Raw genomic sequence first — 27,472 nt, forward strand, 5'->3', positions numbered from 1 at the left:
GAACAGTCCATGGATTCAAAGTGATTTGTACCAACATTAGATAAATAAACAAAGAAGGAAAGCATATTCAAAGAAGAAAAATATGAAAGAATAGAGGAAAGGAATCTGGGATATAGTGCAAATCAAAATGGCGAAGAATTGTTCATCATCTCTGAAATAGTCAAGTCTTGATCCATTCCAGAGGAACATATATTTTAGGCTTAGTTCATGCAGCTACTAAGGAAGGATGAAAAGACTACAGATGTGCCTATGAAGTCTATAAAAATGTAAATCTGTTTTGATAGTTTCCTTCACATTTTATAATACACATCTTATTTGAGAGATAGAATTTCATCTTTTTCTTGTGTAACATTAAAATGAATAAAAATTCTCCTAATGCCAAACCATAGTTCTTCTGGCCAACTTTTCCTAGGGAAGTGCTTGTTCTTTTGACATTCTGTCAGTGAAATATGAGGCGTCATGTTATGTCTTGACTGATGAATAATGATAAAGATGATGGCAAATCAATGCTGCATGTGAACTAACTTGTTAAAGGCCAAATACAAATATCAAATTACTAATAAAAAATACAATGAAGTTCAACACTAGCAAAAGCTTGCCAATCTCTAATTGCAATAACAAAGCAAAGCACCAGTTTTATACTTAATTACTATTCAATGCTTCCTAGCATCATGACTATAATAAAATGTATATATTTATAGTGAAGAACTAATACATTTTAACACTATTTTGTCTAACTGAAGATGCATATTGATGAGAGAGAACATTTAGCATTGTTACCATATTATTGAATTAACAATTAAATATTTTGTTTTTTGGAAAATGCTTTGATAACTTTTGGTATTTAGTATTGTAAGGAAAGACTGGTCCAAGAAATGGTTAGAAAGAAAATTGCTGATTTCTAAACACTTGGAAATTATACTAAAAATTGTAACAAAAACTAGAGACTATACTTTCCAGATCACAGTTTTTATCAGCTAGGAATTGTGCCTAAATCTACTCCTTTCGCACCTACCCACTTTCATCCTCTTATTTTACTGCCTTAGCATTTTTATATCATGATTTCTAGATCATATGCTATGATATCTTGTATGTGATCCACCTGCAATCTCATGTCCTTCAGCATCATGTTCTCCAATCCATCATCTGTATTCAAAAATCAGAATTTTCCTATGGCATTAAGGATTCAAGATGAAAACTAAGACTCCATGTCAGATGTTGTCATACAAAATGTAGGTTAAAGCTCATAAAACCGCATACAGAAGCCACCAATTGCTGAAGGATGCAGACAAGTAATTAAAATAAAGTGCTGAGGGTAGGGCATGGAAGCGGGTGGTACTGAATAGGGGCAACTAAGAGAAAAGCAGATACCTCTAACTAGAATAGGGCAGGGTTTCCAAAGGAAGACCAATGGAGCTATTTCTACTCTCATTTTCTCATCACACATAGTATTAATTTTAATTTTTTCTTTCTCCACAGAAATTTCTTTCCATTTGTTCAAATAGTGACCTTAGTATTGTTTCAATGCAGCTATTGATTAATGACCTATTTCTAGTACATAAGATCCATTAGATCAGAGACTTATTTCTTGTTCTCCTTTGTCCTTACTTTTTGCTCTATATCTGGCATCTAACAACCACCCAACTTGGCAATGTTCTTTATGAAGAAATGATTCAAGATTCACGGCAATATTCTCCAGCTATCAGCTTTTTGAAGACTTACCTGCTTACCTGGCATCTATGATTATTCCTTGGGGTAGACAAATTATTATTTTGTATACAAAATTCCCCAAGAGCTCATTGTACAAAATCGTGTGTGTCAGAGAGAAAAAGACAGAGACAGAGAGACAGAGAGATGGAGATGGATAAGTGTTGTGAAGGGGGTTACTATCTAGAATGTGCTTTCTATCTTCCCCTCTGGGTCACAGGTCAGTTTTCCCTAGTAATTGTACATTTATCTTGTGTCTCCTATGTCTCTTCCAAGTACAATGCTTAGCACTTATTATACTTGATAGAAATATTTGTGGATTAAATTATCTATTAGGATGTTAGAAATAAAAGTGTCATAATCTGTATATCTCTGTAAGTAGTATAACTGCAGAATCCTTGATGGATAGAAGTAAAAATTATCAAAAGCAAAAAATTAATTCTAAAGTTTCTGTACTTTGAATATGAAGAAAACCTCAAGCCTAAATTATGAAGTTTTCACACTAAAATATAAAAAGATTCTATAGAAGTTCTCATCTGTGAAATAGTCAACGTTAATTTCATGAATAGCAGACTACAACCTGAGTCTAATAATATTTCCTTTTTGGTAGTGTGAGGTTTGCACATTAGAAAACACGAAAATGTGAAGATTATATGCAAAGGAACAATATCAGCCTCAGCTTAGTAAGTTTAATTTGTTCTTTTTGCATTGACTTTAAATATGTTTTCATCACAAACAATTGAAATAAAACCTACAATATTCTTTGAAAAAAAAAAACCTAAAATAGAAGTAAATCTAATTCTGTGGTTAGTATTATTAACTGTTTAAGACCTAACCATTACTTTGAGCAAGAATGACTTTTTTTCAGCAAATACTAGGTAAAGTGATAAAAATTCAAAGGTAAATAAGGACTAAAATACATCCTAAATAGACTTCAAATATACATATGAATACATATACACATGCATGTAGATATATACATATACATGTATATGGTCAACAAATATAATTTACCTATTTAAAAAATCAAGTTGATATTATAGAAATCTTTAAAAAGGGATTTTTTAATATCATATATTTTGGATGAATATTTAAACAAATTAAAATCCCCTTAAGAAATAAGTTTTTGCTTTATATCTTGATATTCTGAAAATGATTTTGTCAAAAGATAAAAGTCTGCAATAGCATATGTTATTTCATTATCAAATTAGTATTTCCAATTCTACTGCTAGATAAAACAAATCAAGTGATAAGTTTAGTACTCACTTTGATGGAATTAGTTTTATTTTAATGAGTAACTGGCCTTATTATATTGTACATATATTTCAAGTAGACTCAACAAAAAAAGAAAATAGAAAGAATTCCAAATTACCCATAATTTTTGTGTGATTTGTGTTTTCAATTTTATGCTTATAAAGTTTTAATAGCATTGCTTTCTCTTCATATTCATCTTTTAAATTTCATTCCCTCATTTTGTGATGATTCTGTTAAAAATGCAGACTGTAAAATTCTGTGTGATAATCTTTTCTTATGGAATATTTATCTTTGCTCTTCCTTTTCTTTTGCAGTGCTGGGGATTGAACCCAGGGCCTCACACAGGCTAAGCAAGAGCTCCAACACTGAGCTACGCCTTCAGCCCTTATAGGTCTGCTATTTCTTTGCTCACAATTCATGTGAGACTAACACATTTATACCTTGAGGTAAATTAATTTCATATAAAAAATTTAATTTTTTTTAAGTTACGGAAAGAAATCATGTACCCTTAGCTGCCTATTTCATAGGTCAATATATTTCTAAAATATATAAATGATAATAATATGAACATATATGGGCACTATAATCCCAGGGAAATAAATAAAGTCCTTTGGAGGGAGAAAAAAACATACAAAAAATATGTGATGAGTGTGTGTGTGTGTGTGTGTATGTGTGTGATGTGTGTACATGTATACATACTATGTGTGTGTGTATATATATTTATATATATAATTCATGTTATATCTATACAGATGTGTGTGTATATATATATATATATATATATATATATATATATATATATATTATATAGGAAAATAATATTTTTGAAAGAAAACAAAAGCTATGACATAGAAAACAGTTATGAAAAGTACTCTGGGAACCTCAGAAGATTTAGAATGTAGATAGAATAAATGATAAGTACATACATATAATATTTTTTTGAACCAAGACAAGATTTAAATCTATCATTCAAATAAACTGATATATATATATATATATATATATATATATATATATATATATATATATATATCTAAGTAAAGAAAATTTATGCAAAGAAAAACTGTCTGTATTCTCTATTTTAGGTTACATAAAGGTCTAGTCAAAATAAACAGTGACCTAGGAATTATAAGGAAGACATAGGATTTATTCATACAGAAAAAGAGAATATATTCTTTTGACCTGTTTTTTTTCTTTCAAATAAAAAATTATCTGTGTCTGTGTTCAAAATCAATTAACACTTAAGCTTACAGAGGACACTAACTCTTGTTAGATGTTTCAAAAGAAAGAATCAGAAAACTGATCACATTTAAAGGTCCTCAAAGGAAATTTTCTAACTTAAAAAGGTTTTGTTACAGAGTGTGCATTGGCTTGAACCTCTTTTATTGTCCCTGCCCCCAAATTCCCATCAGAGCTGATGATTAAAGTTCTACCCACTTCCCAGGTCCCTACAATTATCCCATTGTGATGGCGCTCTACCGTGGTGTCCTGTTATGGCCAGACATCAAGTCATTAGAGAACTGCAAGGGATGATGAGGAAGATTATTTTAATTTCCTTTCAGCCCTTCTCAGGAGTGGCTCTTTAGTTCAAAGAGCCTTGGGTACTTGCTTTCAAACTAACAAGCAATATTATAAATGTAGGCTGCATTATCATGATTGCAGACAATCTGAGGCACTTGAAGGCCAAGGATTCACAGTCCTCAATATGTGCTGTTTTGTGTTTATCAGCTAAAAATACACGGACAGTGCAAACAGGAAAGAGGGAAAATGTAATGAACAGGGTGGGAGGGGAGCTAAGAAAGAACAAGAACTCAGGGCAAAAGAGAACAATAGAGAGTGGAATGCAAGCTGGGCCATTTTGTTGGTATATAAAATACCATTTACCCATTCTCTTGCTGTTCCACTCCATAGTGTTCCAGCTCTATGCCAGGAAGGGGTTGAACTGGGGGAGGAGGTAGAGGGACATTGGCCCAGGTTGATCCATTGTTTTTCTGTGGTTTAGAGGAGTTTTTATTTTTCCTCTTTTTTCCACCTTTCCCACCTGGAAATAATAATGCATTTATTTAGAGATGGTGAATATCAGAACGAACAGGCAATATCAGGTGGAAAGATGTATTTGTTTTCAAAATACCAGAATCGCTATGTTAGAGATGGTAATAGCTATAAACAATGAAATTATATAATCAGAAACACATTTTTATAAATCACTCAAAATGATATTGTTTCTTTCCCATTGCATTAACTGCAGAGCTGAATAAACCAAAAACATGGCTGCTGTATCAAAAGAACATTTATTGATTTATTCATGTCTGCTGCCTCCACGTTTTCACTGTTAGAGGAAATAATGGTCCATAACAAATTCTTTTAAATGTCAGATTTTAGTGCGTTTAAAATGCTCTTTTGCATAATCTCTCTCAGTGGAAAATACAGTGTCTAAGGATACAGGCTTAACTTTTCCATTAGAATTTGCTCAATTTAATTAATCCAGGAGAGTAACATTTTACTCTCAAAAGTCACTGATAAAAATAAATCAAGTAAAATCTGGAGAATACCTGTAAACCTCTCACAATGATACATTTCATACACTTTTTGACTAATAAATGGCACAATTACTTTTGCATATAGTGAGAATATTTCCCAGATGTTTTAACTATCACATTTTGTAAATTCCAAAAAGATGGAAAATTAAGGATAATATAGTAATCAGTTTCAGTACTATTTGTTACATGAATGAATTCATGCACAAATATTAGCAGAAAATAAATGAAGGGTGTATGAGCCATATCTGAGATTACACGATGCTTAATGAACTATAAAAATAAAATTCATCATCTGCATAGTGCTGTACTTTTTAAAATCAAGTAAATAAAGCTTTTTCATAAAAATGGACCTCAGTTGGATGCAGACTGAATACTTCATGAGCAAAATGAAAATGACCTTTCAGGGGTGACTCAGTAACTTCCAATAATTCCACCTCAACTTATAGCTAAATTTTAAGCATAGGATATTTGTAGCAGGGCTATCTAGCCATTTAGATCTCACTAAGAAGTCAATCCATCCTTTTTCTTCTACAACTGCTGAGTCAGATTATGCAATTTGGTAATAATGTATTTGAGTGCCAGAAAGTGATAAAACTCTTAAACTAGACACTACAGCCAATTATTGAGTTGTGTACATTTTCCACATAGGATACATAAATAAATATTTAAAAGAAGATCCCTACAAAAAAAGTGCTTTCAGCTTTCCTCTCACTTCTATTCTTTGACAGGACAAAAGATATTAAGAGGAGGGTAAGAAAGTGTCCTATGTTTAGTGAGTAAGAGTTTGGTTTCTGAGTTTGAAATTTAACTCCTCACTCAAAAGGTATTGCCTTAACTTACATACATGTAAAAGAAATATGAACTTATTCCACTTTTTTTTCTTTGGTACTTGGGATTGGACCCAGGAATGTTTTACCATTGAGCCACATCCCCAGCCCTTTTAGTTTTTATTTTGTGACAAGATCTTGCTAAGTTGTGTAAGGCCTTGGTAAGTTGCTGAGGCTGGACTCAAAATTTGTGATCCTCCTGAGTTGTTGGGATTATAGGCATGCAAAAGTTACTACTTCCTTGAGTTGTCATGAGGATTATAAGATATATTGTATAGGAAGTGCTCAGATGCACAGAAAAACTCAATAAATGCCAATCATAATTGCTTTCTCCTGTCTTCTCTTCCTCATAGCAAAACCAGTTTCACTTGTTTTCTGAAGTCTTACTTTTCAGAAAAGGCCTCATATTCAGAATAAAAATAATAATATGCTTGCTCGGTTATAAGTATGTAATTTTTGTTTTTAAGGTAAATGAACCTCAATTCCTCATTTCCTTAACCCACCAATCACTAAGGTCTATTTCCTTTTTACAGTATCAGAACTATATTTCAATGATTGAGAGAAGAATGCTTGAGCTATTTGTTCTTCCTGATCACTCCCTTTCAACTTTATGTATGCACAATCCTAATCACATTCTACAGCATTTTAGAAATGTCATTTGAATCTCACCTGAACAAAGTGCCTAAGAAAGAAGTTCCTACACCTCCGTATTCTAGATGATGACACTAAGGCTCTGAATGTTATGTGATTCACTTTCACATAGCAAGAGAACAATCAGATTTACTACTGAGCAGCTTAACTTGAAAATATTTCTAGAGCTCTGAACCTCATTGTTGAAGCCCTTGCTCAGGTTCAAGAAAGCTACTCATTATTATGCTTCCAAACAACAACAGGCTTTTAAATGTGTTCTGGAAATAGCTGAAGCACAGAGAGAATTACTGTGGACTTTACAACCAACACTTATTTTTCCCCTGTTCTGGATAAATATCTGTTCTTTCATTTGATCAGTCTGGGTAGGACTATTATTCATCAACACATGCATCTTAGGACGTCTTAACAACACTTTGAGATGGAGGTGAGCTTGATATAACTGACAAATGTTAAAATCTCTTGAGATCTGAATCTTTAGAGAAGCAAGCCACAGTCTGCTGCTTCACCTTGAACCCTGTATCATCTGAAGGCCAGAGTACCTAAATTATGTTTTAACGAAGCAGATATTGATGCCTTGTAAACATATTTGACCCTTTTCTCTTAAAATAAAAATGTAAATAGTTGGATAGTTAAAGCTTAAAAAATGACTTCTCTGTAAAAAAAAAATAAATCATAAAAGCAATTCATTTTAAAATTAAACATATGGTCTATTTTTAAAAAAATATTAAAAGATTTAGCTATTGTTACCAATATTTTATATTATATACACATACAACTATGATTTAAAATACTATTTTAAAACATCTGAGTTTTATTGTATAGTTTTTACTGGTTGGATATTTAACAAGAAGTACTCAGAACTTACATATTGAATGCATTATAAAAGTGTTTCAAAGAGGGTAAGAAGTTCACTCAAATAATTCAGAAATGCCCAATTTTCTTTGTCACTGTGATTATTTTAAATTGGTTACACCAATGTGCACAGATTTAAAAAATCCCATAATATATGATTAGCTAGCCACGGGGCAGTTAATTCTTAGATTTGGCCCCTAGGAAACATAGCTATAAATAAAAAGAATTAAACAAAAGTGTAACATTAAACTCAATTAGACTAAACTGTAAAAGGAATAATCACCTCACTCTTACCTACTAAAAAATGCTTTCTATCACCAATTCAAGTAATCCTGTATTCAAATGTAGATGAAGTAGTTAATATAATTCCTGGATATATGTAAATGTCACTCAAGAGATTAATGGATTCAAACAGCAGCAAGCACCATTGTGAATCCTGTTCTGCTTTCAATTACTCAAAAGATAACTTTTAAATTTGGTGAAAATCAATCAATACAGAACATTTAATGAAAGATTTACAGGTCTTATGGAGTCCATGGCTTGCAATATGGAGATTTCTTTTCATATATTGCTTGATCTTTACATATATTTAATGAAATAAAAAGGAATATCCAACAAAATTACTTTTTAATTATTCAGAAAAATTGTGGGACTAATTATAAATAAATGCCCGCATAAATGACATAGAAGGTCATTCAAAACATTCCCTTATATTATTAAGCCAGTTTAAATTCATAACAGATGTTTAAAATTTTCTGAATTCTATAATGTACCTAATCCTACCAATAGGCAAGAAGAGCAAATGACTCATTTTGGAGGGAAGAGAGAGCATTAACATTTTCATTCTGAGAAGGTTCCATCTCCTGAGGAAAAGTAATTTAGTAAATGTAACACTAATGATAAGAAAAAGTTAACTCTTCATAGTCTTGATGCCTTGGAGACTGCACAGTATCATAGTACACTATAATCCTTTATTATTAATATGTAATTTTAAAAAAACCAAACAGAAACTCCATAAAAACAATTAGCATATAATTAAGCATATTAAGTAAGTGGAGTCAGGAACCAGTCAGAAGTAGGCAGAAAAAGGCATGTGATGTAAATAGGTGGAATTTACAATGTCGTTAATACAATATCCTCACATACAAAGGGAGGATAACTCATTAGGATAGGAATATATTTCTATCCAATAAAATGCGTTTTTCCTTACACTTGTTGGTTTAGCTGATATTTCTCAAATATATATTAAAAGTGACAGCATAAAATAGTTATTGTTATCAAATATTGTATTTTTTGAAGTAAAAATTAATAATTTCACATATTAACATTCATATTTAGCATAGTAATCATTGCATTGATAACTATTACATAATATTTGAGAGGTTGTCCTAAAATAGGAAGTTATATCATTGGCATCCTGATATGAAATCATCTCTGAGATTATTTTCATTTCAGTTGAATTTATCTTTTGATATCAATGACCTGGAGTTAACTTTCATGCATGATCTTTTTATTATAAAGTTCTTTGGACTCATATATTTGGTTCAAGATGGAATGAACTCATCTTCTCTTTAAGGAATAGTAATTAGTAAAATGGCACTATTTTTCTTTCAATACATTATTGTGCAGTTAGTACGTAAGTGATGACAATGATTTTTATTGCCCACCCCCACCAAGGCATAATTTCACCAGGATCAAATGTTATTGTCATTTGAAAGATAAATGCCTGACAGTGGCTTGCGATTCAATATTTCATCATCAGTTGTTAGGGAACACAGGTCATATGCTGGTGACAAACAAATATTTCTCCTTACTGTGATGAGACCAACCTGAGAGACTGCCACTCCTTTCTGAGCTGTTGTGAGAGCTGGTGGTGCTGAAATCCTGTGACTGGTTGTGTGGCATTCTATTAGACAATCCCTCAGCCAATCGGTAGTCAGGGATGTAAAGTAAGGCTAAGGGTTAAAGTCAGAGGTCATAGTGCCATCATGTGATTAGTTCACAGCACAAGCCCATGCAGAACATGCAGTTAGCAACTCAGAAGCGGATGTCATGGGAGAGTGGAGGAATGACTCCTCTAGCCTGTCCTAATGGAAGTACAGATGGATTGCTGATCACTATATTGAAAAACAGCTGAAAGGATGAACCCGATTGGTGTTGGTGTGTGGTAGCGGCGGTGGAGGCAGTGGCGGTGGTGGTAGGAATTGTTCAAGGTACTGAATACATGCCAGTATGTTTTTTTTAGTTTAGGTAGTGAACCTGGTAATGCATCACTGAATTGAACAACAAATACTAATTTCTATCTCATGCACAAATGACATGAAGTTAACTTCTCAGGACAGAAGAATGTGACTCACCATTGTTACCTTTGTTCTGTTCAGGCAGAGAATAACCAAATCCCATCAGATCTGTTTTTTGCTGAATTGAGCTTTTCCACTGTGGATCAGGCAGATCGACAGCCAATTCATGGATGCTATTGGAATGCAAGATCTGTGTCGTGGCATATGGGGTAGCCTGTGTTATTTGGCTGGAACTGTTGTAAGTGGTTTTGGTAGTGAAGTCAATGCTGCTATAAATGGCTCCATATGAGAGCATCTTTGCTGTTTTATCCCCTTGGCCTGGAACTGGTGGCAGCAAATCCGTGATGAACATAGGGAAATGAAACAATTTAATGACACACAGGAAGCCCAAAACTATGAGAATTGAAGATGAAAAATAAATGTGTCATGCCACACGTTTGCATTTCAGCTGAGATGGGCTTCATGAACCAATGAAGGGTAGATGATATACAACCATCGCCAAGCTATCAACCTCAGTGACAGGCAGGCCTACTGCTCGTCCTTCACGTCTCACTGCTTAACACATCCCTTCCCCCATTTCCTCTAACCAGGAATGAAAAATTTGGGATATTTCACTACTGAAACATGCTTTCAGTTGTTCACTATGTTTTAGAATCAAGGAAAGTGGTAGCAAGATACAGCAGCAATGAACAGAGGGAATCTACAAATTGTGCCTGAAAACAGCTCTTTCCACTTCATCCCCAAAGATATGGAATATGGCTGCTAAATAGTTGTAAAAATTTCCAAAATTATACGACCCTGATTTTGAAATCCATTTTTCTGAAGTTTTTACTTGACATTTATGTGATCTGATTTTATAACTGCAGAAATGGAGAACTGATGGTAAAAAATGTGTTCTTTTTTTCTTGCATAACAAAGGAAAATTTTCATGAATAAGTCATTTCCATAATATAGCAGGATTTAACTATAGAAAAAGCAACATTAGTGATCAGTGAGTTTAATTTATGCTATCAACACTTAGAAGTGGAGAATTACAGTTTCACGTTGTAATACAGCAAGAGTAAAATTAAACTTCAGGAACAACACTGAATATCAATCGGTCCATTTATCATTTTGGTATGCTGAATTATCTTTACAGGATGCTTTATAATTCAGATCTGCCACCTCGCTCCTGAGCTCTTTTCCCTTTTCAGAAGAAAGACACTACGTGAATCTAAAAGAGAAATCACTAACTCTAGTATTAATCATGTACAGTTAAGATAAATCTAATTATAGTGCAGTCCTGAATAATGTATGTTCTGAAAATATCACTTCATAGGACTTGAGGTCATGAAACCACTTGATCTCTTCATTATAAGACATTTCAACTGTCTTTAAAACTTTTAGATTTGATAATGCCCATAGTACTTGAAATAAAAGTGCTTACAGAAGTATTAGCTTTTCTTTGGAATTTTATAAATACTAAAAAAAAATCTTCATTAACAACAGTGACAAGAAATTTATAATATATTGTGTACAGTGTGCAATTTCACTCTTTCTGAAGTTTTGAAAGTCTGGAATACCAACCTGTTTTACAAATATGTGGATGTTTATTGAAGTAAAGATTTTAAAGGCATCTCAGTGAGACTGTTACACATATTCACATTTTAAATTATGCTAGGTTGCATAAGCAAGAAATTGTTTCTGGATTTCAGAATATCAAAATTGTTTTTCTGTCATTATTTATTTGTGATTAATAATTATAGAATCTGATTTTAAGAAGCATTGTTCATTCTCAAGTATTAGTATCATTTTTTTTAATTCTCAGAACCTTGAATATTTAAGACTATATCAAAAATTGGCAAAAAATCCCCACCAGATCTTTTTTTTTTTGCATAAGTTTTTGGGCTCTCTCCACCTATCTCTCACTGCTGAATATTTGAATATTAATTGAATAGAAATGTTTCTCCTATGTGGACCTCAGTTTCTCATATCTTGAACTTAAGGTTCTCCAGAGTCCCTTCAGTTACATGTTATTGAAAGGGTTCTGTGCTCAAACAATTAAAAAATGGAACAATATTGTCCAAGAATATAATTCTACATAATATTACTAACAATTAAACACTAAAGTTATGGCTCTGGAAATAGAGTATCTCTCTGTCTCTGCTAGATGAAATTATAGTCAGCCATCCAGCCTAAGTGCTTCTATATTGATTTTTGGGCTGCATGTATTGTCTTCAAATATTATTTGATCACTCCCACATTTTCAAAAACTAAATTAAATTATATCCAACACTGAAACATTGGAGGATCACACATGAATATCTGTATGTGGAGGAGAATCTTATAACACGAAATACTCTGGAACTCTGGACTAGCCCTCCATTCAACAAGCTGGCTCTGAATAAGTGCGGCCATCATTAGGAAGGACTTTTCATTTAATATTTCTTGCTGTCCCCGCCAACCTTAATGCTGTCTGACTGGCACTTGTTAACATTTGTTTTGGAAACCTATGAATTCGAGAAACCTTGACTCCAGTTTGGATTAGTGGTGCAGCTTTTGAGTACCTTGGCTTTATTTGTATTCATGGATTTATTTTATTTTTGCCCAATGTAATTATTTGTATGAAGGACTGCCTTCCTCATGGCATCATAAGTTACTTGAGAACAGGAGCCTATTGGATTTATGCTTTCATTACCATAATTCCTCACCTACTGTTATGAGAGTAAGCACTTGCTGATGGAATGTTTAAATGCATTTCTCATAGTTTGCATTGGTAAAATGCAAAATTATGAGATAATTAATTTTTTCATTTTTCAAAATATGATTTTCATTACATTCATATATTGATATTCTATTTGTAAAGGGAAAATGTCAGTATCCATGCTTATTTTTCTAAGTGAATGTGGTTATAAAATCATACATATGAACCCAACTTCAGACTACACAGCAGTATAAATAAAATAGCAGAGGCATTAAAAATCTACCAGAGGTGCATTCTATATCCACTTCTCAAATTATCTTGCTTAACTCTAGTCTCTTGACTTTAAACATGTAAATATGTTTATGTATTTCATAATTATGCAAAAGACATAAATTTAAATATACAAAAATGTCCTACAGTATTTCTGGCACAAGTGTTTAAATGACTATCAAATTGAAAAGAGAGTGGGTAGAAACTGGAAAAACTTTGTCTTGGCCTTGATATTCATGCCATAAAAATAAGGTACAAATGGAAGAAAAACCCTGCATTCTACCTTCAGTTAAATTGGACTAAGATATTTTAGATGTTAATTTAGCTTGCTAGCCAACAGAAAAAGAAAATGTTTTCTCCATCTGAGGCATGTATCTCTTGATACAAAGATAGAACCTTGTGATGTTCTAATACAAAGTGTAAAATAGGAAGTTATTATTGACTGATAAAAACTTTGGGAACAGAATTCCTTTAGGCAAAAATCAGTCTGCATTTTAGGGGAAAGATGATCTGTTTCCTTGGTTGGGAATACTCAGACACACAAACTTCCCAGGCGACAGTAAAGGCATACAGAGAGAAAGCAGGAAGTCAAAGAAACTTACAGCTTTCTTTGTATTTTCTCATTTAATCTGATACCTTTGGGAGTTGATTATGCAGTTAAGCTCTGTGTGAAAACTATATATTGTCATCCATTTAATTCTTATTACACACCTACGAGGTAGGCATGGTTATCTTTATATTTTATTTTCAAGAAGGAAAAGGAGTTAATTGAAATGATATTCATAGAAATCAGGCTTATGAAATACTTAGTAACTTTATAATTTGAGGTATTACTTTATATGCAAATACATTGTTAATCCATCTTGAAGAGAAAATGCAAGGATCCATAATTACTCCAATTTTTTAAAAAAATTTTTTTAGTTGTAGGTGGACACAATGCCTTTATTTTTATTTATTGATTTTTATGTAGTGCTGCGGATGGAACCCTATGTCTCACCCATACTAGGTGAGCACTCTACCACAGAGCCACAGGCCCAGCCCTTCTTTTTAAGTGTATATGCTTATATAGTCATACATGTGAAATCCACTGCAGCTTTTAGTAGAACTGGAACAGTTTAGCACAGCCCTGGGTCTTCCGAATTAATTCTCCAAGTGTGGAAATCTTCTAGTGTGTCTATCTAAATTTGCTTTGCTTTACAAGAATCTCCGAATTCCTCACTCCAGTTTTCTACTTTTTCCATTCTCCACCCAGAAGAAGCCTGAATGATTTAAAAGTGTTTACATCTCAGCATTCTCCTCTTAAAAATTCACCAATAATTTCTGATTACCCTCTGGACAAAGTTTAAACTCTTAATGTGACTTAGAACATCTTTTCTTTCTTGTCCCTTTGTGCTTTCTAACATCGTTGAACTCAACCGTTAGGAAGTTCCGTCTTTCCCTTCCTTCTTATCCCCTCACCTACCCCCCCTTTGAGTGCTGGGTAATCAACTTAGGCCCCTGGTCATGCTGGAGAAGTCCTCTACCAATAAGCTACATCCACAGTCTCCTATTAATTTCTTAAAAAGGTTGAATGTCTGTCATTTTGTCTTTTAATTTTTTTCATTGTAGATGGACAACAATAATAACTTTATTATTTTGTTATTTTTAGGTTTGAACCCAGGGCCTCACATGTGCTAGGCAAAAGCTCTACCATTGAACCACAACCCCAGCCCAATGTCTCTCTTATTTCTAGTCTTTTATTTCTAGCAGCCTTTATTTCAGCCTTTTTTATCAGGGTACTGATAAGGCAGTTCAAGTCCATTTACTGTCTGCATAGTATTGTACCAGGAGAAAACTTATGTATAATTGCTGAGCCAATCAGGGAATTCTCTACTCCTCTCATCTTTATCTAAACTAACCTATCCAATTGACCAGAAGAAAAAGTGCATTTGGGAGGAAGCAGTCATTATTTATATTAGATACAACTCTGTCTCTTTAGAAAAACCTATGGAGGGGAGTTTAGCGTGAAATTTTGGAGGTTTTATCGTGTCAGCCACTTTGCACTGTTTTATCTTTGCTTTGGAATAGCAATTAATGATTGTAGAATAGAAAGTTCTCTCTGAACATGCCACCCCATCTAGTTAACTGTCTTCCTCACATGAAATAAAATGGGGTAAAGGATGATCACTATTTATACCAATATTATATTCTTTCTGACTGCCATAGTGCCAGGTACACAGGAGGTACTCAATAAATACATGTTGAATAAGATTTTGAAAAATGAAGTATTTGTTCCAAAAGCATAAACCCTAATTAACAGTATATTCCCTGATTTTAGTTACCTTGTACTGATATTCCTAAAAACAAAATGTATTATGGATACTTCCACATTAATAATGACCTTCTTTACTTTATTTTTTAAGGTATTATAGACACACTAATTTTATAATAAAATATTTTGGAAACATACAGCAATATTAATATATGTGCTTTATTCTTTTAACTATGGAAGAAATACTCTCCATCTCTTAAAAATATCTGGAAAATGAAAACAGAATCAAAAACAAAATTAAAAACAACATTATTTCGAAAAATACAACTTACCTCCACGCCCAAAATTTCCAATTTCATTTGGTCCACTATTGCTGTTGTTCACTGGCAAGGTTGTGGCTGGCCATGAATCATCAAGCCATGGATAGCTGGGATCACCCGCATTTAGAAGGCCTGGGCGGCTACAACAGAAATGAAAAGGAAATCAGACTATGGAGCTCAATGAAAGATTTTGATGCCTGTCTCATGCACTAGAAAGGATTAAGGAATTTAAAAAGATTTTAATTGAATTTAGAATTAAAATGTGTAGGCTCTCAAAATTAAAGAACTTTGGCAATTCATTAAGGCTATATATAGATCAACCCTGTCAGTGGAAGAAGTCTCTTTGCCTGGGATCCTGTCAAACTCCACAAGAAATCAGACTTCTGCCCTGAAACTGGTGGGAATTGGCCATAGTAGTAACCCCACACGAGGTTTGATGATAAATTGACACCTCAAGGGAACAATCTTTCAGAATGGCTTCTTGGTATTAGCCATTTCCAGGACTTTGGGTTATTTTGCTCCCAGTAACTGCAGTCCCAACATGAATCTGTCCTCTCTAGCCTGTCACCCTTATTGTGAGCCTTCATGTTTGATTTAGAGGCAAAGAACTTGAAAGAAATTAATGAACAGTACTTATACTGTTCCATCAATAGCACATTTCCAATTTCTTTAAATGGAAAAATATCAGGGGGCTATTAAGTGTTTTTCTGAAGGCAATAAAAGACACCTGTGATCTGCTCCAGCATGTGAGTATAGTCTACAAGGAAAATTTCCTTCACATCATATTTAATAAAGAATTCCGTTCTTTAATGTTAAAATGGGATTTTGATTCCTTTCCAAGTTATTAACATATTTACAAAGAAATAGAACATCTATAATCATTGTACCTTTTTGTTGTTGTTGTTGATAGACCCCTTCTGGTATAATACCTAAGAGAAACATGTGTTTCTATGGGAACTGCAATAAGAAGATTCAACTGCTTCCTTGCTACATCCACTAGTTCTCATTAGACTTAATCTCTTTTTGCTAAAATATTGATTAAATGGGAGATTGGAAGTTATTACCAGAGCCTAATTACAATCTCCATATTGGCAAAGGGAAAATAGATGAGGATATATGGGTTTGTTATCAGCTTTTATCAATTTCAATTGAGTATCCAAAGTTGTGGAATCCAGTCCTATCAATCTACAGCCTATTCATCATCCATGAATCATTTACTTTGTGATCGATTATATGTAATTGTTCACTCACAGCAATTTAGTGTGAGCCAATAAGGAGTCTTAAACAACAGCAACTTCATTTGCTAATGTCTAATTAATGCAGTAAACATCCTGCTAACAAATGAACACATTCCTTGTGATATTTACCACTAATTTCTTCAGGGGCATCTGGGAGATATGAAACATCTGGACTTGATTCCTCTAAAGTGCACAACAGATAGATCATTAAACCTAGTAGTAAGCCATTTAACTCCTCCTAGAATTCTCAGACTTATAAGTGATCATTTATCACAATAATAGCTTCTTACTACAGAGTTTTTCTAGTCCTGATTAAAAATACTAATAAAGAATCTCCTTAGCATACCTTCCATTGCTCATTATTCCTCCATCTCCTCTTTGAAATGTAACTGTAAAAAAAAAAACACAAAAAAACAGAAAGGGATGTACACACACAAGTTGTCAATATTAATTACAATTAATAACAACTCATATTGGACCTCAGTTTAGAACTAAGCCTATGGAAATTTTAACAAAATATAATTAACATAATTGTGCAGATAGTAAAAAGCAGTGGTTTGGCTCAGGGCAAAGTTATCACTTGCTCCAACTTTAATAGAATATTTCAAGTTTCTTCAAGTCAAAAGTATGGATAAATAAAAGTGACAATTTGGATTTAAACATCAAACACTATTATAAGTGGTGGACCTAGTAATCCTGGATGAGTGACACAGCATTAATGAAGAGTTATCAAATAAAACTGCTAATAATAACATATAACTGTCTTAATTAGAAGGCATAAAGCAAAATATATACTAGAAATTGAAACAGTAGGGTTTTAACAGGTAATGTCTTTCCAACAAGATAAGAAAAACAGGTAACTGTTATTACACATTGCTTATCATCACAGATCCTTTTAAATATGCTAATAGTTATTATGAATTGAATAGGTATAATTACAGTAGATGTAAACTGTAACTAATAGAGAATAGCATATTCATGAAAATAAAATTTTAACCAATTTATACTAAATAGACTCCAATTATATGTAATGATCACAAGTTAAAATTTTCTACAAAACTGTGTGACTTATTAACAATGTCCACTAGTATCTAATAGAACCAAGGTCAATGAAGCCACTCCCTCCACTCAATGTCTTCCACTCCACAAAGCTAACATTGAGCAAGTGGACTTCCAGGAACAGCCAAAGAATGTAAATATCAGTTGTGGGCCATCACCTTATCCCAAACTGTTTCAGCCAAATGTATTTAGACTTCAAAATGATTCATACCCGAGAAAGGTAATATACTTTTCATACTATAATGTTTGAAGTAGCAAATTGCACTCAAATTTATGTAATATTTGTCCAATGAAAACTGAATATGAATGATTATAAAGTCTAAAATAGCTTCACACTAGTTTGTATCAAGTTTTGCCACTAAATTATTTAACTAGAAAATTATGGACAAGGTATTTGTTAAGAAACTTACAGATTACAAAATTGCAATAAACTTGGAATTCTAAAATCAAATCAAAACAAAACAAACAGCAAGGGTCAGTTAAATCAATCCCTGGGAATGAAAGAAAAATACCATTTTTCACAGTTGTGAAAACAATACATCTTATCTTTGGAACAGAATAATTATGTCTATTAAAAGTTGTTGCTTGGTGACTAAAAGTGAAATTTACTAAAATTTTAATGAAAGAATTCATATTTCAAGTAAACAAGCATATTTCCACTCAAGATAGACAAATTGTTTGAATACTTTTTTATTTGAATGGTTCTCCAAAATTCTTCTGCTTTTCAAGTTTGAGCTATTAAATATGATAACTCTTTAAATTTTGTAAGTTTCCAAGCACTGTTTCCTAGGCCCATATGAAAGGTCATCTAGTAACATTACTTTTCATGACACTACCAGGAAATATGAACATAATTCCAAGGGTCCATCAGGATTTCAAGACAGTAAAATAAATAAGGGCCTTCAAACTGGGATCTGAAATATACAACCTTATCATTTTTTCAGGTAACACCTCAAATGCATTGTAAATCAATCCTGACAAAACCTTAACATCTGCCCAGAATTGGCAGTAGATAGCTCCGCAGAGATGATGAAAAAATACTGATCACTACAGAGTGACTTCAGGGCTGGGAGTCATGAATCAGCAGTGCAACTGTATCACATTGTGCCTCTTATTAATTGCTTAGAACACAAAAGAATTAATCTGAAACAATTAATGCAAAAAAATTGAGCACTAGAGGTATTCAATAAAGGCCTGATTAGGACACACACATGTAAAAATGCATTTTCACAATGTGAAAGTGGTACAGCTAATTAGCTTTCCATCTGATGTGACTTTCCAGTTATGTGGCACTTTAATGGAATATCAAGTGATTGTTTTACTCTGCCAAAAGGGAGTTAAGATAATGCTGTGAACATCATTGCAAATATGCAAATAAGCAGGTTCTGATGGGCTGCATCTCAAAAATGTGCTGTTTAAGAGATATGTGAGATGCCACATAGTTCTCCCTAATTTAGATGACTTTTATTTCATCATCCAAAATTTCTGATACTGCCATAGGAATAAAGTATAGCAAAGCAAAGAAAAGAAGCTGAAGCAGAGTCTCAAAAAATTGCGTTGTACTTAACTCTATGAGATAACCAATGGCATATTTTCATCAAATGTGAAGTTTAAAGTAGTATGACATAACACTCAAAATACTATCAAAATATATCATTTATTAAGGTTAATTTGCAGATGTGCTAGAATATAGACCACATGGGATGGTCCATATCTGCCAGTTGAGAGCTAAATTTGGAAGCAAAATAATTAATTTCAAAGCATTTCACATTCAGTATTCAGGACATATCCATTTTATTTGTGTCCTAGTTGTCATTAACACGTGTTTCTCAAAGGATTCTAGACTGCTAATAGTTTGTCAAATATTCTATAATGTCATTCATCTCTATCTCTGCATGCCCGCTAACATAGGAAAAACTTCACAGAACATTATGTGAATGCCTGAATAACTTAAAATGGGCTCCATAAAATTTAGTATACACAGGAATCTTTCATTTTGCATTTTTCTGTCACAGAAGAAGGAGGTGGACGAGGAAAAGAGGAAGAAGGAAAGTAGAGTAGGAGGAGGAAGAGAACACAAACACATATTTTCTCTTACTGACACTGGTTAGCTGTGTTTTTAAAGTGAGGGAAGAAAGGGGACATCTTTTCACACTTCTTTTTTTAATGTTTTGCTTCAAAATATTTAGATTAAGTTCATTTTGAAAAGTAGAACAAGAGTAACTTAGTCTATAAGGCCATCAAAGGAGATTACAAATTAGAATGAACAACTAAAACTTCTAAAATGGAAATAATATATAGCATTTTGATGAATGTTTGTGTGTATATAAACATGCAAGTGTGTGTGTGTGTGTGTGTGTGTGTGTGTGTGTGTACGGGCATGTGTAACATAAAAAAAAATGCCATTGCATACTACAAGCTATTTTGAGGTAGTCCTCATTTATAAGAAAAGTTTAACTTGAAGGTGAAAGAAAGTGGGGTGAGGGGGTGATAGATCGTTGGTGAATAATCTTTTCCTTGTTAATTTTTTTATAATTTTGAAATCACAGTGCAGTAACTTTGTACTAATCAGAAATAAATTTGGAGTAACTTAATTATTACAAGCTCTTAATCAGAAGTCTGTGTGGAATCTCAAATTAAAAGCTTACAAGGCATAACATATAGAAGTTTTGACCAAAAATGAACTGAATACTAATAATGTTTCCAGAAATTTCTCCCACATACCAGTGGGATTTTTCAAAGCTATATCATATACAAAGTAAGTCTACTACTATCTGACAGGATTAATACTACATGTCTGCCAGAACTGGGAGGAAAATGTAACTATGTGGTAAATTGGCATTTTGAGGTAATGTAGCTTTCGGAGTGCCTATCTCTAGTAGTTCACATTTTCCTACTCCAAATTCTTGCAGCCAATTCTCATTCTCTTTCCTGATATGCTTATTTGGCAAATATGAAAGCATATTAATCCTTTTTAATAAGCATTAACTCACCCCAGATAATCAGAGTATAAAAATTCCATCAAATATTTTAGCTGCTTTTGGATAGTACTGTCAAGTAACTTATTTCACCACCAGTTATAAAACCTATGTGTGAGGTGTTTAGCATTTTCAAATTTGCTCACTCATGAATTGTTTATATTTACTGAGTTTCATAAAATGTTAACCTCAGAAATAATATTCAGAAAACATAACTTACCCTTTATACTTCTGGAAAATTACATTTATTTTCATTAAAATTTGATGACTTCAGTAATCACAAATAGAAAAATGGATAGCAGAAGTTTGAAAAATACTGTGCATTTATCATAAAGATTATAATACAGTTATATACATTTATACTGATATATTTATATGAACCTAATCAAAGCTATATAGATTTTTTCCAAACTTACATTGTTCTTTTTTCTATTCACAAAAATTATTACAGATATTATCAAATATTTACTTCAAATTCAAAACCACTTAATATTTTCTATCTAAATTTCTACAACTTTTTTTATTGTTTATAATAGTTTAAGGACTGAATATGTTGAGCAAACAGGACCCCCCATTGGCAGTGATATGGAGATTGATAGTGCTCAGTGAAAATTAAGGTAGATGGTGCTTCATGTTGCTTATAGAAGTATGATATTATTTCATTTAGGATATGATACACAGAGATGCTTTTAGTTCTTGCAGCTACACTTATTACTATGGGTCAAAACCTGAGATGTGTATTTATATCTGAAGAGTTTAAGTAAGTGATTAATATGCAGATATAAAATTATAAGTTGATGTGTAACATTGTCTCAGAGGATCCTCTACTTTCTCCTATGTGAAGAGGCAAAACATGTTTAGTCCAGATTTTCCTTCCAGATGATATGAATATATAGATATACATTTGATTCTTGATATTTAATCTAAATTTTAATCCATTACTGTTCTCTGATACATCTGTTACACCCGCTGACACCTAAAAGAAAGTATTAACAGTGATGAGCAGTTTTTGTTGTTGTTGTTGTTTCTTTTCTAAGTCTTCAAGTATAATTTTCTGTAATAATGGCAAGTTCCAAAGGAGCTATAGTATGAGTCAATGGGTAATGTTTGGCCTACATAGAGTTAGCTAAGGCATCCTACCCAGAGTTTGGATCACACCTTGTGAAGTAATTCTGCACTTACACTATTTAACATCTTCTTTTTCCTTCCTCTAGTGGATAAACAGAAATGAAGAAGTAGGAAAAAGGAGGCCTGAGAAAAAATTTAGCCTGGTCTACAATCTTACAGTCAATCCAGCTGCATTGAAAATATGTTTTCTAATGTAGGAAAATTCCACCAAATATTTAATTATGACCACAACTGAATTTTGAAATAATTGTGCTATAAAATAATTTAAATATTGACTCAAAGTGGAACCTGATTGTACAAAAAAAGTGTTTTATCATAAATCAACAATTAGAGACTGTAAATATAGATTTGAGACTACATACATATTACCAAGTAGTGAAAAAGTACATATACACTTCAGACTACATTTTGCAAATCAAGTCACATTGCTTGAATTCTATTTGGTTTAGTTTTCACTTTTCTATTGGTATATTATAGTTTTACATAATAATGGAATTCATTGTGATATATTTATACATGCAGAACTTGGTCTGCTCACAATTTGGTCTGCTCCATTCCTTCAAACCTATCTTCTTTACCTCTCTCCTCTCTCCTCTCTCCATATTCCCTTGCTCTAGTCTTCTGGGTCTCTTCTCTATTTTTATGATATCCCTTTCCTTTCCTTCATTCTGATTACCTTCCACAGTTTTTATACTATAAAATTATAAGACTTACTAAGAAATCTGTATGAAAACCAAAATATAAGCAAGGCCAACATAAGAATTTTTAAAATAATTGTTATAAGACCTTTGAGGTAAAAAGCCCTTATGAAATCTCTTTGCTCTTTCATGTATGATTATTAGCTCATACATGAAATGTCAAAAATAGAAACAAAAGATAAATACATATTCTATTACTCATTCAAAATCCTTTGTTCTTTAAGTTATAAAAGGATGAGAATGTGAAAACTTAAAAAGGTGGAAGACAGGTTATTTTTGGAGGAAAATATGTAGAAAATATCACAAATCAGACATGTAATGCTAGGTATCTGTGGTTTGGCAAATTTTCATTTGCTTCTCATCTGGAGCAGCAGTTGCTAGAAGGCAAATTACTAGCTGAAGGGAAATCCATTCTGAGAGTAAGCCATCTATCAATTAACTATAAAAGTTTTGAAAGGCTTTTCTCTGGCTTGGCCTTCTTCCAAAATATTTGAAGGGCATAGCACATTCCGAGTTAGCAGTTTTCTACAAGCAGATGGATATCAATCACAATGAGAAATGATAATGGGAAATGTACTATTCTTGTCAAGTTCAAAGACCAACAGATATTTTCAAATTAAGTGCATAGGTTTTGCAAAGAATGGCTGTTAAAAAAAAGAAGTAGTAGAAGAAAAAGAAAGTCAGCTTAATGTGATTGTACTAAAAGTGCAAACCTACCAACTATGAGAGCTATTTCATTTGTAAGTCATGAATGAATGAAGAAGTATGAAGTTTAAAAATGCACCATTCCAAATATGGATATATTAGAACTCTGCACTGAAGTGACTTGCATAGTTCATTTTTATTATCTCTAAAGTCAAGTGAAAGGATAAACACAAAATTGTCCTTGAATTAAATCAATTTTTCCTTATTTTTTAAAATCATTTATATGTATGTCTCACAGAGATAAAATATTCCATAGTAACTGATTAAAGAAAGGGCTGATGAACAATACATTCATGGGTGAAGGCAAGGGGCTAGAATGCAAAACAAGAAAGTATATAAGAGTTTTTTTTATTGGTTGTTCAAAACATTATAAAGCTCTTGACATATCATATTTCATACATTAGATTCAAGATGGTTATGAACTCCCAATTTTACCCCAAATACAGATTGCAGAATCACATAGGTTACACATCCACATTTTTACATAATGCCCCATTAGTGATTGTTGTATTCTGCTACCTTTCCTATCCTCTACTATCTGCCCTCCCCTCCCCTCCTATCTTCTCTCCCTACCCCATTTACTATAATTCATTTCTCTCCTTATTAATTTTCCCATTCCCCTCACAACCTCTTATATGTAATTTTGTATAACAATGAGGGTCTGCCTCCATTACCATGCAATTTCCTTTTCTTCTCCCTTTCCCTCCCACCTCATGTATCTGTTTAGTTTTTTTAATGTTCAAGACTCTATACTCAGCAGTTAGTTCTGAGCACACCTCTCTGGGAAGAATCTCTAATTGGTGCAGTGGTTTAACACTTGGATGATAGAACATAAGGAATTGGGCAGCCAAGAACCACTGAGAACTGAGAATGGCAGAATGTCAAACACATGGAAACCTCTGTTCAATGGATTTGCCATACTCCTTTTTCTACTCCTGGAATTTATTTTGACCAATAACTAATAAATTTAATCTTCACAAGATGCAGACATAAGTCACAATATCACAACTAGATTATTATGTTTAATGCTGTCAAATAACATGCAATACAACTGAATGGGTGGTATGTCGTATATTTTTCACTATGTACATATTGTATTTGATTATATTAAATCTTCTATTTTTAATGTTTTGTTAAAAAGCAAATGTCTTAATAATAATTTATTTTGACAGAGCCTTTGCTGATTATTAAAAATGGAAGACTGAATATAATGTCTCAGAAACTGTTTAAATGTCTGTAGGATGATATTATTTTAAATAGGTCCACTTACAAATTCTAGAAAGTATGAAATATTGTCAGTTTCAGATGAATTTTTGCTGTTAGAGATAATATTTAATGTAAATTATGATCAAAATGTAATTGAACATAACTTCAGCATTGAATATCTTCTCTCATTTACCCACTTTATGATTTTATCTCTTTCTCTCTCTCACCTGCTTTATCCCTCCCTCCTTTGGAGATAATTTGAAGGTCATAATATCTAATGTCCTTAATACTCTGTCTAGGATTCAAAAACAATTTATTAAAAAAAATAGAACATCCAAGGTTTTTTGTTTAATTTTGGTCTGCTGATCTGCTTCTTTCCCTTTTCCTTTTGCTCCTCTCTCCTATTTTTTTTTCCTTCTAAAAGGCTGCAGTTCACACTGAAATAGACTACACCATTTAAGTGAAGAGTAAATCACTCCACTCATGCCTCATCAGTTTTATTAATATTATTATTATAATTAATAATTATTATATATTATATTATTATTATATTATTATTATTATTATTATTATTATATTTTTATTATATATTATTATTATTTTTTTTGAAATTAGGTGAATTCAAAGATACTTTACTACTTAGCCATATCCTTGGTAGTGGAGCCAGATTTATGAATAGGTAGTTTATGTAGTTAGGTAAATTGGGTCTAATTTCCAGTAAAATCAATCAAAACTCCATATTGAGGATGGAGTCCAGGATAAGGGGAATTGAAAATGTCCCTAAGGCCCTAAGCCCACCCCAAGGAAATTTTAATGAAGCAGCTCACAACAAACATGGAGATGCTAATCCAAAAGCCCTTCCTGCCCAGATTACTCCTTCAGCCCACCTGTCCTCCATACTTTGGGTCTTCCCACCTACATTCCAACACTGCAAGATAACAGAACAAAGGACATCAATGTGACAGGAATGCAGGATAGCTGAAGGAAGACCTTAGCTCTAAAAAAGGTAATAAGACCTTAAATTTTTTTTCAAAGTTTTTTAAAAAAATCTCTTTCATGGTTTCTACCACTTTGGTCCCCTTTGTCTTCTTGGGAGAAGTCTTTTCTACTGTCCTTTAATAAACCTTCTACTTTCTGCTCGAAACCTGCTTTGGAGAACTTATCTAGTGTTATACTTCAGCATTGGGGAAGCAAGGACTCTTCACCAATAAACACCCTAACAGGTTTAAATTTATTTTGAGTAGGGCCCTAGCTAAGTAGCTGAGATTATTTTTGTTAAGGTTTGATTTATGTAGAATGTGCTATTGCAGTAAAGCATACTGTTTATATATATATATATATATATATATATATATATATATATATATATATATATACATGTAGTATATATATATATATATGTAGTACATATATATGTAGTATATATATATATATATATATATATATATATATATATATATATATATTCATATGGGGATCTTATTTATATTGTGATTCTTTATTATTGTAATATTATATTTTCACAATATATATGAATAGTAGGCTATGATAAGTTCTTTTTTTGCTCTTATAATTGAAAAGATTTTTGGCTAAAGTTACATATACCTTTGTAGATGAATTTTAAAAATTTATGCTTTGATTTCTTACTTCATTTAAAGTAAAGCTTGATGATTTTCTTATTATTGCATTATCGTTGTATTTAATTGTCGGGTTTATTTTGACATTATCATAAAACATGAAATATAATTTGCTCCCCTTCAGTATCCAGTAATTCCCCTTTCCCTATTCTCATGCTTTCTTCTATCATATATTTACTTATAGTTTTTTTTTAATTATTGCTTTATAGAATGCACATAAAAGTAGACTTCACTGTGATATATTTCTATTTGTATATAGCAGTTTTGGTGAGATATATTGTCAGTTAATTTGGGGGAAAATGATCACCTTTGTAATGATGAGTTATATTATTTACATGGGATGTATAATTCAGTCTTTTACGTGCTTTTTGTGACTTCTATTTTCTCATAAGTTCTACATATTTTGTTTCTAAAAATGTACACATGTGAAATACCACTTGCATAAGGCACCTATGTAAAATTTATACATAGTGTTTTATGCCCTTTTTTAAACTGGATATATTATGAAATGTGACTGGCCCCAGTGACAATTTTTCTTCTTCTTTTTTTAATTTTTAATGTTGGTTGTTCAAAACATTACATAGTTCTTGATATATCATATTTCACACTTTGATTCAAGTGGGATATAAACTCCCATTTTACCCCGTAAACAGATTGCAGAATCACATCAGTTACACATCCATTGATTTACATATTGCCATACTGTGACCATTTTTCCTACAGATTATTATTTATCTCTTCCAAGATCTATATTGTATTGAGCTATGCCCTTGGGCTTCAAGTGTTTGGGTAAGTACCATTGCATACTTACATGCTATCATGAACACATATGCTCTAATTTCAGTAAGTCTCTGTGATGGGGAGTATCATGTATATTCAATAGCAAAATAGTTTCCACAAATAGATACTAATTTAAACTCCTTTTGAGTTAATGATTATTAATTTGTTTTAAATGTTCATCAATATTACCTAATTTTTTCCATGATGGGTTTCTATTTTGTATTTCTAAAATTTCTAAAGATTTTGAATTTTTATAGTTAATAAACATATCTCATGTATAAATTTGAAGTTCAAACTTCTGTCTTTTATATATTTTTTGGCTTAAAAAATGAGAAAAGGATCCAAAAATGCAGTTAGATATTGATTTCAAAAAAAGAAACAGGTTTAA

The 27,472-nt window shown here is 32.3% G+C and overlaps 1 protein-coding gene across 1 annotated transcript in view; it reads right to left on the bottom strand.

Annotated features, from left to right (window-relative positions):
• Nucleotides 1-27,472, bottom strand: part of LOC143387941 (roundabout homolog 2-like) — a 96,474-nt gene that overhangs the window by 47,505 nt on the left and 21,497 nt on the right. The window contains 6 exon segments of the mRNA XM_077108196.1: nt 4,846-5,002; nt 9,661-9,786; nt 10,189-10,472; nt 15,670-15,795; nt 17,240-17,282; nt 24,895-24,962. Coding sequence (XP_076964311.1) covers nt 4,846-5,002; nt 9,661-9,786; nt 10,189-10,472; nt 15,670-15,795; nt 17,240-17,282; nt 24,895-24,962 — 804 coding nt within the window.

This window comes from Callospermophilus lateralis, unplaced genomic scaffold (genome assembly GCF_048772815.1).
Source record: "Callospermophilus lateralis isolate mCalLat2 unplaced genomic scaffold, mCalLat2.hap1 Scaffold_1907, whole genome shotgun sequence".
Classification (NCBI taxonomy): Eukaryota; Metazoa; Chordata; class Mammalia; order Rodentia; family Sciuridae; genus Callospermophilus; species Callospermophilus lateralis.